At 42.4% G+C, this 16972-nt stretch overlaps 1 protein-coding gene across 4 annotated transcripts in view; it reads right to left on the reverse strand.

Moving 5' to 3' along the window:
* Window positions 1-14971, reverse strand: part of rapgef2b (Rap guanine nucleotide exchange factor 2b) — a 565137-nt gene extending 550166 nt beyond the window's left edge. For 2 of the 4 annotated variants that reach the window (XM_067992588.1, XM_067992581.1), the window contains exon 1: window positions 14118-14971. In XM_067992588.1, the coding sequence (XP_067848689.1) occupies window positions 14118-14186 (69 nt within the window). In that variant the 5' untranslated portion in view covers window positions 14187-14971. The remainder of the gene's footprint in view (window positions 1-14117) is intronic. The other 2 variants (XM_067992606.1, XM_067992598.1) reach the window with 1 other exon arrangement.
* Between the last annotated feature and the right edge of the window lie 2001 nt (window positions 14972-16972).

Raw genomic sequence — 16972 nt, forward strand, 5'->3', positions numbered from 1 at the left:
ATGCATTTATTGCACTACCCTGAAAATATTTGATTATCCATGCGTTTTTTTCTTTTCAATCAGGATTGCATTCATTAAGATGGGAGAACACAAGTGCTGGAGAACAAATCCATTTTGCACTGTTTGAATCCAGTCAGCAGTATCAAGCATTCCCAAGCTAGTAATAACACAGCTGCTCAAAATTTTAATATCATAACATGTATCTATCCAGCTCATTTTCAAAAGGAGTTCGAACAGCAAATATTAATCCACTGTCATGGAGTCCATGTGAGATATACTAGTGTTGGCAAGGGCGAGAGGGTGGACAGTCGATCAATAGGCTGCAGTCATAGTTTAAAGTATCTCCGTAAAGATCAACATTATCCATACTCTTCTGCATTTTAAAGACCTAGATCTTATATTCTTTTTACCTAATGAGTAGCCACAATGTCCTTTTAAAGGTAAGATGGCCAAAATAATCCAAATGTGGCATTACCAGAGGAACACGAGTAGGCCATTTAGCGCCTCACGCCTGTTCCGCCATTCAATGAGACCTGGGTTTAAATAACTTTTTTAAACATGCTGTAATTAAATTCTTGGAACGGTACCGAGGACTCAATCTGCCAAGCTGGTAGCAACTCAGTGAATAGTTAGAACACCTAAACAGTTCTCGTCCTTCAATTTTGTCACTTTTTTCTTTATTTGTACATGGGATGTGGGAGTCGCTGGCAACTCCAGCATTTATTACCCATCTCTAATTGCCCTTGAGAAGGTGGTGGTGAGCCGCCTTCTTGAACCGCTGCAGTCCGTGTGGTGAAGGTTCTCCCACAATGCTATTAGGTAGGGAGTTCCCAGCAACGATGAAGGAACGGCGATATATTTCCAAGTCGGGATGGTGTGTAACTTGGAGGGGAACGTGCAGGTGGTGTTGTTCCCATGTGCCTGCTGCCCTTGTCCTACTAGGTGGTAGAGGTCACGGGTTTGGGAGGTGCTGTCGAAGTAGCCTTGGCGAGTTGCTGCAGTGCATCCTGTGGATGGTACACACTGCAGCCACGATGCGCCGGTGGTGAAGGGAGTGCATGTTTAGGGTGGTGGATGGGGTGCCAATCAAGCGGGCTGCTTTGTCCTGGATGGTGTCGAGCTTCTTGAGTGTTGTTGGAGTTGCAATCATCCAGGCAAGTGGAGAGTATTCCATCACACTCCTGACTTGTGCCTTGTAGATGGTGGAAAGGCTTTGGGGAGTCAGGAGGTGAGTCACTCGCCGCAGAATACCCATCCTCTGACTTGCTCTTGTAGCCACAGTATTCATTTGGCTGGCCCAGTTCTGGTCAATGGTGACCCCCAGGATGTTGACGGTGGGAGATTCAGTGATGGTAATGCCGTTGAATGTCAAGGGGAGGTGGTTGGATTCTCTCTTGTTGGAAATAGTCATTGCCTGGCACTTGTCTGGCGCAAATGTTACTTGCCACTTATCAGCCCAAGCCTGGATGTTGTCCAGGTCTTGCTGCATGTGGGCATGGACTGCTTCATTATTTGAGGGGTTGCGAATGGAACTGAACACTGTGCAATCAGCAGCGAACATCCCGATTTCTGACCTTTCGATGGAGGGAATGTCATTGATGAAGCAGCTGAAGATGGTTGGGCTGAGGACACTGCCCTGAGGAACTCCTGCAGCAATGTCCTGGGGCTGAGACGATTGGCCTCCAACAACCACTACCATCTTCCTTTGTGCTAAATATGACTCCAGCCACTGAAGAGTTTTCCCCCTGATTCCCACTGACTTCAATTTTACTAAGGCTCCTTGGTGCCACACTCTGCCTTGATGTCAAGGGCAGTCACTCTCTCCTCACCTCTGAAATTCAGCTCTTTTGGTTCATGTTTGGACCAAGGCTGAAATGAGGTCTGGAGCAGAGTGTTCCTGGCAGAACCCAAACTGAGCATCGGTGAGCAGGTTATTGGTGAGTAAATGCTGCTTGATAGCACAGTCGACAACACCTTCCATCACCTTCTCCCCCCGCCACATTTCCTGCTGGTTTGCTCCATCAACACATCATCGCTGTATGTCTGTACAAAACAGGTGCAACTACAATCAAACCCTCTTGGTCTTTAGAACTTAGGTTCTTAAAGGTGTATGTCCCTTCCTATTGCAAGTGACAGTGAAGTAGGTTTTTGTTGAACCTTTGGATTAGGTTTTTTTTTAAAAAGGTAACTTTTTTCATTCCATTTTTCAGTATACGGATGACTTTTCCTTTTTTCTATTACCCCACTATCTCTACCATCTGCTATTCAAGGGAGTTAACCTCAAACAGCCCCTACTCAACAGGATAGATAAGCCTGTGGGAATTGTTCTTGCCCTCAAGAAGCTTGAGTACAAAGAGAAATGGATGGCAATAGTCAGAGGGAGGTCTGCCGAGGGAGGTCTGCCTGAATCTAATTCAAATCACACAGACCAGTATTACCCAGGGCAAATCAGAGATGTTCCTTCTCACTTATGTTTTACCAAATGTGCCATTTTGCTGTACAAATAGTAAAGTCATCTTGAAATGCTGGAAATTGAAAGAACATAAGCGCAGTGGCAGACATGTGCAAAACCTTCGTGCTAACCCGAGTGTCAGTAAGTGACTATGTATCATGCAGCTAGGTTGTTTTAGAATAACTTGAGATGTGGTGCTCTTGGATGATATGTTAGGCTGGCAAAACTTTGCATTGTACATTGCGTTTTGAATGGGAAGCATAGGTATCCATGAGATGCAAAGAAAGAGCTGTAAGCTTGCGTGAAGGCTTTGCACGGACGAGCAAAGAGTGTGGAGCAGGTTGGTAGGCACATCGTGGCACACAAACTTGGACCATCTACTGGTACATGTTACTGTCAGGTAATCTTGCCTTGCCAGATTGCTTGAAGTATGCCATCTTATTTTGCATCTGTTCCAGATCCTGCAGATGCTGTACATAGCACTAAGCCTGGCCACCACCTGCTGTCAGGAATGGTTCGCTACTATCCTCTGGGAGGGTGTCCTGAAGTGCCAAACGGAGGAACCCTCCTCAAACCCAGCTCATGCAGCTGCACATCCATCTTGTCTGTCATCAAGTGGGGGTTAGGTGCTGTACCCTCCATTACTTGCCCATATATGTTTTGTGCCTCCACATTGGGTTTCCTTTCACTTCATTTACATCTTCTCTCCTCCCAGCAACCTTGACAAAGAATAACAAATATCTAAAAATTTATTTAAGATTTTTAAAGGCTAAAAACAATATGTGTCATGAAAAGCAGCCACTTATCTTTAAATGTGCACATCCTTTCAATTTGGAATTGTTGGGACAGATTTTCTGCATCCCTCCTTTAGGCTTGTCCATTGCACATGGTCAAAGCTGCCCAGGCAGCTATGAAGAATTATTCAAATCAGCTGACCATGGAAAATTGGGGACAGTTAACTTACCGCAGTGGTGGCAAGCTCTGCTCCAGCATCACAGCAAAAAAGCCTAAATTGCACCAGTAGCAGAAAATTTCCCTTAAATTACATCAGTTATTCCAAATATCAACATAAGACAAACCATTTTCAATGTTAAAACTAAATGGTTTACTGTTTATGACCATTAAAAAGTAGTTTAATACATCCACCTTAAGGGAAAATTACCCAGTTGCACAGGGATGCACATGGTATTCCCTTCCAACAAAAAACACAGAATATGAACTAGACCTACTTTATAGCAGTATGCATGTATTAAGCAATTTTTAGATCAGTAAAATTAAGTTTATACAAGTAATTGTTCAACCACCACTGGGGCTGATAATTAAACACTGCTTGGGGAGCAAGGTCAAATTTCTATAATGAAAATCTACCTAAAAATAAATCTGTAAAACATCACCACGTCGCAGGTAGATGTCCATCATATAACAGATGAAAGCCGGATATTATTAATGCTTACATATTCAAGACTGGGATTCACAGACGCAAACAGCTGTTGCTGATGTTCTGTACCTCCGTAAAAGGGGTATAACATGTGTCCGTGCTATGACAGAACAACAGTGGTAATACAATTACATATATTATTACGGATAGGCATTATTATTATTATTAGGGATGAGCAATAAATGCTGGCCTTGCCAGCGATGCCCACATCCCATGAATGAAAAAAAAATTACTGTGATTTGTGCTGCACATGAGGAGTTCCAAGTACCCCCTGACCACCTAGCAAATGCTCCAACCTATGTTTGTTAGTTATCTGAAGAGCAATTAGTGATCATCCTTCTTGAGAAGGAGGTTGGGGTCAAGGTAGCCCCAACATGGCATGCCTGGTGGATCAACTGAATCAACCTGCTGTGGCAGACTTGATAAACTAATATCTACATCAAGCAAGTTACAATACTCCAGGGCAATGTTGATGATGGACCAACCAACCACTAATAGAACCTCGAGATGCAGCCCTGTTATGGTGGCTGGGATTCTTCCAAGTCTACTCCAGGTAATCCATAGAATGCTCACAACTGCACAAGCAATGAAAAGGTCTGTATTAGTAAGCAGCACAGTTTTAGCCTGGTTAAACTCCACCTGCACCCCAGACACATTTTTTTTTTTATTCGTTCACGGGATGTGGGCGTCGCTGGCAAGGCCGGCATTTATTGCCCATCCCTAATTGCCCTCGAGAAGGTGGTGGTGAGCCGCCTTCTTGAACCGCTGCAGTCCGTGTGGTGACGGTTCTCCCACAGTGCTGTTAGGAAGGGAGTTCCAGGATTTTGACCCAGCGACAATGAAGGAACGGCGATATATTTCCAAGTCGGGATGGTGTGTGACTTGGAGGGGAACGTGCAGGTGGTGTTGTTCCCATGCGCCTGCTGCCCTTGTCCTTCTAGGTGGTAGAGGTCGCGGATTTGGGAGGTGCTGTCGAAGAAGCCTTGGCGAGTTGCTGCAGTGCATCCTGTGGATGGTGCACACTGCAGCCACAGTGCGCCGGTGGTGAAGGGAGTGAATGTTTAGGGTGGTGGATGGGGTGCCAATCAAGCGGGCTGCTTTATCTTGGATGGTGTCGAGCTTCTTGAGTGTTGTTGGAGCTGCACTCATCCAGGCAAGTGGAGAGTATTCCATCACACTCCTGACTTGTGCCTTGTAGATGGTGGAAAGGCTTTGGGGAGTCAGGAGGTGAGTCACTCGCCGCAGAATACCCAGCCTCTGACCTGCTCTCGTAGCCACAGTATTTATATGGCTGGTCCAGTTAAGTTTCTGGTCAATGGTGACCCCCAGGATGTTGATGGTGGGGGATTCGGCGATGGTAATGCCGTTGAATGTCAAGGGGAGGTGGTTAGACTCTCTCTTGTTGGAGATGGTCATTGCCTGGCACTTATCTGGCGCGAATGTTACTTGCCACTTATCAGCCCAAGCCTGGATGTTGTCCAGGTCTTGCTGCATGCAGGCTCGGACTGCTTCATTATCTGAGGGGTTGCGAATGGAACTGAACACTGTGCAGTCATCAGCGAACATCCCCATTTCTGACCTTATGATGGAGGGAAGGTCATTGATGAAGCAGCTGAAGATGGTTGGGCCTAGGACACTGCCCTGAGGAACTCCTGCAGCAATGCCCTGGGGCTGAGATGATTGGCCTCCAACAACCACTACCATCTTCCTTTGTGCTAGGTATGACTCCAGCCACTGGACAGTTTTCCCCGATTCCCATTGACTTCAATTTTACTAGGGCTCCTTGGTGCCACACTCGGTCAAATGCTGCCTTGATGTCAAGGGCAGTCACTCTCACCTCACCTCTGGAATTCAGCTCTTTTGTCCATGTTTGGACCAAGGCTGTAATGAGGTCTGGAGCCGAGTGGTCCTGGCGGAACCCAAACTGAGCATCGGTGAGCAGGTTATTGGTGAGTAAGTGCCGCTTGATAGATTATACTTTGAGATTATACCCTCTATACCTGTTTGGCGGATTGTGCTGATAACACTAGTGCAATCTAGCGGAAACTATTCCCCAGGATGTTTAAAAACTACCCAGTTCATTGTGTAGTCGAGAGCAACATAAAACAGTTCTACCTTTGTAGCAAATGAAGATTCCTATATCCCAGCAGGCTATTCTAAACTGATAACTAGTTTGAATGTGTTTTTTGATATTGGCAAGGTCTGCAAAAACACCAATGTCTCAGGCACTTGAACATAAAAAAATGATTCTTAGCAGTTGTGAATTCAGTAATTGTAGGAAATGTACCATTTCTAATAGGGCAAGAAAGTGGAGTTGAGGTGGATCAGCCATGATCTTATTGAATGGTGGAGCAGGCTCGAGGGGCTGTATAGCCTACTCCTGCTCCTATTTCTTATGTTCTTATGTTACATAAGAACATAAGAAATTGGAGCAGGAGTAGGCCAATCGGCCCCTCGAGCCTGCTCCGCCATTCAATAAGATCATGGCTGATCTGATCCCAACCACAAATCTAAAGAACACAAGAAGTCGGAGCAGGACCCGGCCACATAGCCCCTGGGCCCTCTCCGCCACCCACAGGGCATTGACCGATCCGAACTCAGCTTCATGTCCAATTTCCTGCCCGCTCCCCATAACCCCTAATTCCCTTTACTTCTAGGAAACTGTCTATTTCTGTTTTAAATTTATCTAATGATGTAGCTTCCACAGCTTCCTGGGGCAGCAAATTCCACAGACCTACCACCCTCTGAGTGAAGAAGTTTCTCCTCATCTCAGTTTTGAAAGAGCAGCCCCTTATTCTAAGATTATGCCCCCTAGTTCTAGTTTCACCCATCTTTGGGAACATCCTTACTGCATCCACCCGATCAAGACCCTTCACAATCTTATATGTTTCAATAAGATCGCCTCTCATTCTTCTGAACTCCAATGAGTAGAGTCCCAATCTACTCAACCTCTCCTCATATGTCCGCCCCCTCATCCCCGGGATTAACCGAGTGAACCTTCTTTGTACTGCCTCGAGAGCAAGTATGTCTTTTCTTAAGTATGGAGACCAAAACTGTATGCAGTATTCCAGGTGCGGTCTCACCAATACCTTATATAACTGCAGCAATACCTCCTTGTTTTTATATTCTATCCCCCTAGCAATAAAAGCCAACATTCCGTTGGCTTTCTTGATCACCTGCTGCACCTGCATACCAACTTTTTGATTTTCTTGCACGAGGACCCCCAGATCCCTTTGTACTGCAGTACTTTCCAGTCTCTCGCCATTAAGAAAATAACTTGCTCTCTGATTTTTCCTGCCAAAGTGCATAACCTCACATTTTCCAATATTATATTGCATCTGCCAAATCTCCGCCCACTCACCCAGCCTGTCTATATCCCCTTGCAGGTTTTTTATGTCCTCCTCACTCTCTACTTTCCCTCCCTTCTTTGTATCATCTGCAAATTTTGATATGTTGCACTCGGTCCCCTCCTCCAAATCGTTAATATAGATTGTAAAGAGTTGGGGACCCAGCACCGACCCCTGTGGAACACCACTGGTTACTGGTTGCCAGTCCGAAAATGAACCATTTATCCCAACTCTCTGCTTCCTGTTTGATAACCAATCCTCCACCCATGCCAGAATATTACCCCCAATCCCGTGATTTTTTATCTTAAGTAATAATCTTTTATGTGGCACCTTGTCGAATGCCTTCTGGAAGTCCAAATACACTACGTCCACTGGTTCCCCTTTATCCACCCTGTACGTTATATCCTCAAAGAACTCAAGCAAATTTGTCAGACATGACTTCCCCTTCATAAAGCCATGCTGACTTTGTCCTATTAAATTATGCTTATCTAAATGTTCCGTTACTGTCTCCTTAATAATAGACTCCAAAATTTTACCCACCACAGATGTTAAGCTAACTGGCCTATAATTTCCAGCCTTCTGCCTACTACCCTTTTTAAATAACGGTGTTACATTAGCAGTTTTCCAATCTGCCGGGACCTCTCCTGAGTCCAGGGAATTTTGGAAAACTATCACCAAAGCATCCACAATCCCTACTGCCACTTCCCTCAAGACCCTAGGATGGAAGCCATCAGGTCCAGGGGATTTATCCGCCTTGAGTCCCATTATTTTACTGAGTACCATCTCTTGAGTGATTTTAATCGTATTTAGCTCCTCCCCCCCGAGAGTCCCCTGTTTGTCCAGTGTTGGGATATTCTTAGTGTCCTCTACTGTAAAGACTGAAACAAAATATTTGTTCAGCATTTTTGCCATCTCCATGTTTCCCACCATTAATTTCCCGGTCTCATCCTCTAAGGGACCTATGTTTGCCTTAGCCACCCTTTTTCTTTTTATATAACTATAGAAACTCTTGCTATCTGTTTTTATATTTTTTGCTAATTTCTTTTCATAATCTAACTTCCCTTTTTTAATCAATCCTTTAGTTACTTTTTGCTGTCTTTTGAAGAATTCCCAATCTTCTATCCTCCCACTAAGTTTGGCTACCTTATATGTCCTTGTTTTTAGTCGGATACTATCCTTGATTTCTTTACTTAGCCACGGATGGCTGTCATTTCTTTTACACCCTTTTTTCCTCAGTGGAATATATTTATTTTGAAAGTTGTAAAATAACTCCCTAAATGAACACCACTGCTCATGTACCGTCTTACCCTTTAATCTATTTTCCCAGTCCACTTTAATCAATTCCGCTCTCATACCATCATAGTCTCCTTTATTCAAGCTCAGTACGCTTGTTTGCGAATCAACCTTCTCACCCTCTAATTGGATATGGAATTCAACCATGTTGTGGTCGCTCGTTCCAAGGGGATCCTTAACTAGGACATTATTAATTAATCCTGACTCATTACACAGGACCAGGTCCAAGGTTGCCTGCCCCCTTGTAGGATCAGTTACATACTGCTCAAGAAATCCATCCCTGATGCACTCAATGAACTCATCCTCAAGGCTGCTCTGCCCAATTTGATTTGTCCAGTTAATATGATAATTAAAATCCCCCATAATTATGGCTGTTCCCTTATTACATGCCCCGACTATCTCCTGATTAATACTTCTTCCAGCAGAGTTGCAACTATTAGGAGGCCTATATACTACGCCCACTAATGTTTTTTTTCCCTTATTATTCCTTATCTCCACCCAAACTGTTTCATTATCTTGATGCTTTGTCCCAATATCATTTCTCTGTATTACAGTGATTCCTTCCTTTATTAACATAGCCACCCCACCTCCCCTTCCTTCCTGCCTGTCCTTCCTGATTGTTAAATACCCTGGCATATTTAATTCCCAGTCGTTGTCACCCTGCAGCCATGTTTCTGTAATGGCCACAAGATCATACCCATACGTAGTTATTTGTGCCGTTAACTCGTCCATTTTATTACGAATGCTACGTGCATTCAGATAAAGAACTTTCAAATCTGTTTTGTGACGCTTAGTTCCTGCTTTTTCCTTTTTTAACACTTTACCTATTACTCCATACCTTCTGTCCCTTCCTGTTACGCTTTCCTCTCTCTCCCTGCTCAGGTTCCCAACCCCCTGCCACTTTAGTTTAAACCCTCCCCAACAGCACTAGCAAACACTCCTCCTAGGACAGCAGTCCCGGCCCTGCCCAGGTGCAGACCATCCGGTTCTTATGATAGCACTGTCGACGACACCTTCCATCACTTTGCTGATGATTGAGAGTAGACTGATGGGGCGGTAATTGGCCGGATTGGATTTGTCCTGCTTTTTGTGGACAGGACATACCTGGGCAATTTTCCACATTGTCGGGTGGATGCCAGTGTTGTAGCTGTACTGGAACAGCTTGGCTAGAGGCGCAGCTAGTTCTGGAGCACAAGTCTTCAGCACTACAACTGGGATGTTGTCGGGGCCCATGGCCTTTGCTGTATCCAGTGCACTCAGCCGTTTCTTGATATCACGTGGAGTGAATCGAATTGGCCGAAGACTGGCTTCCGTGATGGTGGGGATATCGGGAGGAGGCTGAGATGGATTATCCACTCGGCACTTCTGGCTGAAGATGGTTGCAAACGCTTCAGCCTTGTCTTTTGCACTCACGTGCTGGACTCCGCCATCATTGAGAATGGGGATGTTTGCAGAGCCTCCTCCTCCCCAAGAGCTGCCTCTGCCAACCTGTGTCTATGCTCAGGTAAATAGGGTGTACCCTTACAGGGAGAGAGTGTGCACTCTGTAAACAGAAACTGTGCAGTCATAGATTGCATATTGGCTTGATTGGAGACCCTTAAACATGATGGATTTCAGAGTGCATCAGATGCCTCGTTGAGCAAAAAACAAAGTGAAAAAGTGCCCTCAAAACAAATTAAGTTTACTTTCCATCCAATGAACTGTCTGCACAATTGAGAGAATTACTTTTTTTTCTAACTAGTATAAGTACCCACAATATTGAACTGTGCAACTTACACTGTATTCAGAAAAGCAACAGAGCATTCTGAAAACCAAATAGAAGCCCACTTTGCCAAGATGATGTTTTATATCTCACTTCCCAATTAAAATCACATACTAATACAGTCAGACACATATCTGTTGTCCAAGTGTCAACTTAATGTTAAAAACAACAACTTTTTTTTCAATGACAATCTCTACTGATTATATTTTGATTTTACAAACATTGCATAAACATTCCCCATGATGAAGTCATTACAGGGGAAGAAAACAATCCAATGTGTTTCAAGAAAATTCTAATCCATTTAAGGTATTATTCTTGGAATATGACCAGTATTATCTGTTTTGAATGTGTCTTCAGGAAACGTTTGTCCTTCAGATGATGTCAATAGACAAAATTGGTTTAAAAAAAACAAAAAAGGGGGAAAAATGAAAGTAGGAGGAGCAGGCGCTCATAAGCTTTTTTTAATCACAGGTCGAAAGACATTACTATTTACATAAATTCTATTTTAACGAAAATTGGAAATGTATTACAATAGCTGATTATTCAGCATCATAAAAAGACACTGAAATATGGGTATACTGAATTAGTCTCTGCTCAATTCGATTACAGTTTGTATCTAACACATATTCATGTCACACTCCACCAACTAATAAGCCAAGACTAAAAATACTTTTTTATTAACATAATGATGTCAGCAATCTTCTATAGAACAGGATCTGAACAGTCAGTTCAGTATAATAAACCTGGTAACTTACTGAAAAGCTGACTAAAGTGCATTCCTCACAAATTATCATTACAGTTCCACATTATGAACAATCTTTTGCAGTTTGCACAGCAAGGGTATAAAAATCATTCCATAAAAATTGCCGAATATTCTGTATTTGATTTGAAATTATTTCTTGATTATAATCATGCATCAGTGCAGTCAGACGGATATGTGGCATCCAAATGCCAACTAAATTAGAAATATCAACTTTTTAAAAAAAGACAATTTCTATTGTATTTTAATTTTATAAGCTTTTCTGAAGCTTTTCTGATTATAGACTGAAATCTGTGAAGATTCAGGCAGCATCAAAGCACAAGAGCAAAAAAGGTGGATCATTAAAATAGCCCAATTGTATATCATAACCTATTACATCCAATCAATTTTAAAATATTAGTTGACCTCCTGTGGCATTGCACTTAGGGAGTCAAGGTCAAATGTTGACCAGAAGAAGAGGGGTTAAGAGGATAGGAGATAATTGGACCAGGGCGTACAGATGTAATTCAGTGGCCAATACGAAGCCAGACTTTCTGTCCTTATTATTTATGTAATACTTTGATTTTATATTATTTAAAATTAGAAAGAAAAACATACAGCAATTTTGGAAGCAGAAAAGTGCAGTCGGTTGGAGCATTGGAATTTCTTTGCAGAATAAGCTGAGGAACCAGGAAATGCAAAACTGAGGCGCTACAGCTCCACCACTGGTGGGAGGATCTAATTACAGTGGAACAAGTTTACATAAGCAGTTTCCATTATAAATATAAACATTGGAATTTATAATTAAGACATATATAAACAGTTTTAATGTCCTTGGGGTTTCAATAAAATTAAGTTTTAATAGTTCTAGTGCTGCACAGGTACATATACAGACTGCAAAAAGTGAGTCTATTATGGTGATACAACAATAAACTAATCTCACATTATGATTCACAGGCATTTACAATTTTGGAGTCGAGACACAAAATTAAGGATTAAGGTAACTGTATATATTTTTCTAACTTTAATCACTTTGTTACATGACAGCAACAGATTTTAGGTGATTATCTCCATATGGTCACCCGAATAAAAATATTTCTGAATATGCTGTCCATCAACTATCCCACTACCATTCAAGCCTTATTGTAAACCGCATTTATCCTGACCAGAACACTACCTGCAGTCAAGTGAATGTCTTCTTCAAATGTCACACTACATATCTGCTAAAGTACTGGTTCAGGTGCTGACGATCTTGTAAAGAGCCAGGAACAGCATTTCATAGGATTAATAACCTATAGCAAAGCTTAATTCATGAAAAGGAAATTTTAAGATATTCCCAGAGGTGGCCTTGTAACTGCTGGACAAGTGAGTTTATTGTCAGATGCTCCTTGCATGTTCACAAAATGCACTATTTTTACACATATATGTACTTGATCAATGAAGCATCACTGACAAATGGCTGAGCTATGTCAAGCAAGTTGGTCAAGCTTACCACCAATGCACCACAAGGGCATTATTAAATTGGCTCCTCTAAAATATGACCACAATCTTATGTGGCATTTCTCTAGACAAAAGATACAAGTATTGTACATTCAATATACAACAGAAGTGTGTAAAATTATTAAAAGCTTCAATGTATACATAACATATCTGACACTAGTTTATGGCCGCAAATCTAATTTATTTAGCCTTTCAATATATTTTGTAATTCATCTGTCAGGCTAACAAAATCTGAATTGTAAATATTGTTCCTGTCAGATTACTGCGTGAGCCTAGACCTCAGACCACAAACGCCTACATCCTTAGGTTTGATTCATTTCAACCTAATGATGTAACATTCCCACAGTAAAAGTAATACGGGTAGAAAAGACGCAACGAAAAGATAAGCTTAGTTTTTTTTTTGAAAAGGTATTGCAATTCATTTCATTAGACTTCGCTGTTACCCAGTATTTCAGACAATCACGGTGATAAGGCCATATGTAACTACAGACCCCATAATTATTCAATTTCCAAATTTATTTACATTCCCTCGAATGTAAATAAAACAAGAGATTGTACACATCATCTTGTTGAGAGATTTGTGGACAAACTCAAATTTTGGAACAGTATGATGCATTGTCACTCGTGGTTGCAACACAGAAAAAGTTTTAAAAATCTTAAAACTTGATTAACAATCATAGTTACAAATAAGGAAAAGACATCTGGCCAAACGATAAATCACTCTCCTCTTCCCATCGCCACCAAAAAAATTAGAGAGTTGATAGAAAATGAGTAATCGTTATCATACAAGAGCCTGCTTGACACATCAGGGTAAAATGTCACCTTGCATTCTTCATCATCCTCTTCAAACCAAGTACATGCGGCTTCAATAAGTAGCAGTACTACGTTACATTTAAAAAAACACAAACTGCAATTCACTTTTTTTTCCCAAAACTCTAGAAAAGGTAGGTAACGCGGGTTACCTAAAGATACCGTTTAAAACAAGGAAAAATCACATTGTTATTGAGATCAGTTTAAATGACAGACATGAAGAAGCACAGGCACGTTTTTTTCCCAATGTGATGCTGGTGCTGACCCCCAGTCCCAAATTCCTTGAATCTGACCGTTAGAAATTAGGGGCAAAAACAAAAAAAAAATCAACACCATAAAAAAGGTTTAAAAAAATCTTCATTTTCTGGCACTAAAAATTGAACAGGTCAGGAAAAAATAAAAACATATATATATATATATATACACAAAAAAAACCACACATTTTGTGACAGGTGGAAACGCACTTTAGAGTCTTCCCTGGCCTCAACACCATACAAAGATACAGCAACATGGAGCAAGGAAGCATCTTTGGGAAACTATTTTCCTTGCTGAAAATCTCAGTTCACAAAGATACATATAAAAAATGGAAGAGCAATTAAAAATATATCGACCATATTTCTAGGGAGTGATTGATTTTTTTAATATACAACCAGTAGGAAAAGATCACACCTGTCTACAAAAAGAGGGGGACGCGAAAAGCCGGTGGCGCCCATCAGTTGTGAACCGCATTCCCATTGTTAACGCTCCATCACTTCATGTATTTATCTCTCTCTTACCTGTTGCGTCCTTTCGGCTGGGTTCTTCATAACCGCTTGCCTGAAGCTGTTATCCACATAAGACGCCATAGTCCCGACTCCCAGGCCTGCCAGGCTCTCGTTTTCGGAAATTCCGGGGCCTCGGCTCTCCCCTCCACACCCTGCTCCCTCCCTCTGCGGCGGAGCTGCCTTGGCAAATCTAGGAGGGAAGACGCTTGGGATTTGTTCCAGTTGCCCGGTCTGTGCTCAGGCGGACACGGACACGGACCAGACGAGGCCCGGCCCGAGCTGCTGGATGCTGACTCCGAGCCCGGGGCTCCGGCCGAACCCGGTTAATTTTTTTTTTGTTGTTTTGTTTTTTTTTAGCTCGAGCAGCAAACAGCGACGTCACTCGTTCTATCAGTGGAATCAGAAGCTTCACTCCGATTATCGAACCCGAACCCCAGCCCCGTGCTGCCCTGACGACTCCAACTGTCGGCGCGGCCCCCGGTGCTGCTGCTCGTCCTCCTCCTCCTCAGCACAAAGCACCGGCGCTCCGCACCACAAGTCTGCCCGCTCCGGCTCCCTGGGATCCTTCATAATCCATCGGAATTTTTTTTTTTAAATCAAAGAAACGCAAAAGAAAATAACTTCGTTCCTCTGTCTTGTCCTCGACAGTTTCTGGAACAATCCGGAAAACAATTATTTTTAAATATATTTTTTGAAATAGTACAAACAAAGCAGACCAGTCTAATAGTGGTGCCAAATTCTTTCGTTGTTTGTTTAGTTCCAGTCGGATACGAACGACCTGAACTGCGCGCTTTGTTTCATCACAAGCTGAAAATCTCCAGGAGGGAGAGGGGGCGGGGGGAACTCCCGACAAAACTAAACTCGCTAAGAACTCATCCAGCAACTCTCTACCGCCTCCTCATTCAGATCATCCAGAGAGAAAAACGAAGTCTAATTTGTTGTCTCCTCCCATAACAGCCAGAGGGCAAAAAAATACAACACATGCCATAGAGATGAGAGGATACATCACGGGGCGCTATGGTGTGACTTATCTATCCATAGAAAAGTTAAAATTAAAAATGGCAAAAGCTGGACATATGAAAAGAGGAAAGACAGCTTAACGAAAGACAGCTTAACGTTTCTGACCAAAGGTTATATCTGAAACGTTAACCCGTCTCATCTTTATTAGATGCTGACCTACTGTGTATTTCCAACATTTTCTGTTTGTTAATGAAGTTTAAATATTTTAACAAAACGTTAAAAATACCTATTTACAAAGCATACCATTTTCAAAACATACTAAGCCAAAACTCAAGTGAAATACTCCATCATAAATAGGGTGGAGATACGGTCGAAGGATTGGAGGGGAGGGGGTCACGGTTCAGATTTGACTGACTTGGCACAGCATAGCTAAGACCCAAAATGACAATGCAATCAGGAATTTTTAAGTTGAGTAAATAATTTGCTTTTAGTTTTGGCCTAGTCTTGATATACAAAATTAGCTGACCGATTGGAAGGGGGGGTGGTCATGGTTCCCCGATCATAAACAACAACAACTTGCATTCATATAGTGCCTTTAATGTAGTCATGCGTCCCAAGGCACCTCACAGAAGTGTAATCAGAAAAAAAGACACCAAGCCAAAGCAGGAGACAGTAGGACAGGTGACCAAAAGCTTGGTCAAAGAGGTAGGTCTTAAGGAGTGCCTTAAAAGGAGAGAAAGGCAGAGAAGTTTAGGGAGGGAATTCCAGAGCTTAGGGCCCAGACAGCTGAAGATATGGCTGCCAATGGTGAAGGAAGTCTGGAATGCACAAGCAACAATTAATTTAAGACTAGAAATAGAAGGGAGAAAAACTATTAAGTTTATTGCTGTTTATTTCTGTTGATTTTGAAAATATTTTAGCATTTGTATTTTTGCAGATCAATGTAAATGTAATCCTCAAATTCTTTAAGGGTACTATTTTTTCAATATATTAGAATTTCTTAATTTGGAAATCAGTACTCTAAACAAGCCAGTCCCACGCCCTTCAGGTCCGCTGGAATAGAAAACTTATGATGTTTGTCACAGTGCCACTTATTCTCTGGGAAACAAATTCGGGCACTCGGGGGAAAAAAAGACTGGACAAAGAATGCACAACCGAAATGTCAACTTGTCTGTTCTCTCCACAGATGCTGCCTGACCTGCTGAGTCTTTCCAGCATTTTTTGCTTTGATAGAATCATAGAACGATACTACACTTGTGGGGGAGACCAGAACTAGGGACCATAAATACAAGATAGTCACTAATAAATCCAATAGGGAATTCAGGAGAAATTTCTTCACCCAGAGAATGGTTAGAATGTGGAACTCGCTACCACAAGGAGTAGTTGAGGCGACTAGCATAGATGCATTTAAGGGGAAGCTAGATAAACACATGAGGGAGAAAGGAATTGAAGGATATGCTGATAGTGTTAGATGAGGTAGAGAGGGAAGAGGTTCGTGTGGAGCATAAACACCGGCATGGACCTGTTGGGCCAGATGGTCTGTTTCTGTGCCGTACATTCTCCATAATAATTCTATGTAACACAGAAGGGACCATTTCGCCCATCTTGCCTATGCCAGCTAACCTGCCATATAGCTGTCCATTGCACAAGTCTGTCTATGTCCTCCTGGAGTCTGTTACTATCCTCCTCACTGTTTACTACATTTCCAAGTTTCGTGTCATCTGCAAACTTTGAAATTATGCCCTGTATGAAATTATGTCCAGGTCATTAATATGTATCCAAAAGAGCAGTGGTCCCAACACCGAACCCTGGGGGACACCACTGTATACTTCCCTCCAGTCTGAGAAATAACCATTCACCACTACTCTCTGCTTTCTGTCCCTTAGCCAATTACGTATCCACGCAGC

The sequence above is a fragment of the Heptranchias perlo genome, chromosome 1 (assembly GCF_035084215.1).
Source record: "Heptranchias perlo isolate sHepPer1 chromosome 1, sHepPer1.hap1, whole genome shotgun sequence".
Taxonomy (NCBI): Eukaryota; Metazoa; Chordata; class Chondrichthyes; order Hexanchiformes; family Hexanchidae; genus Heptranchias; species Heptranchias perlo.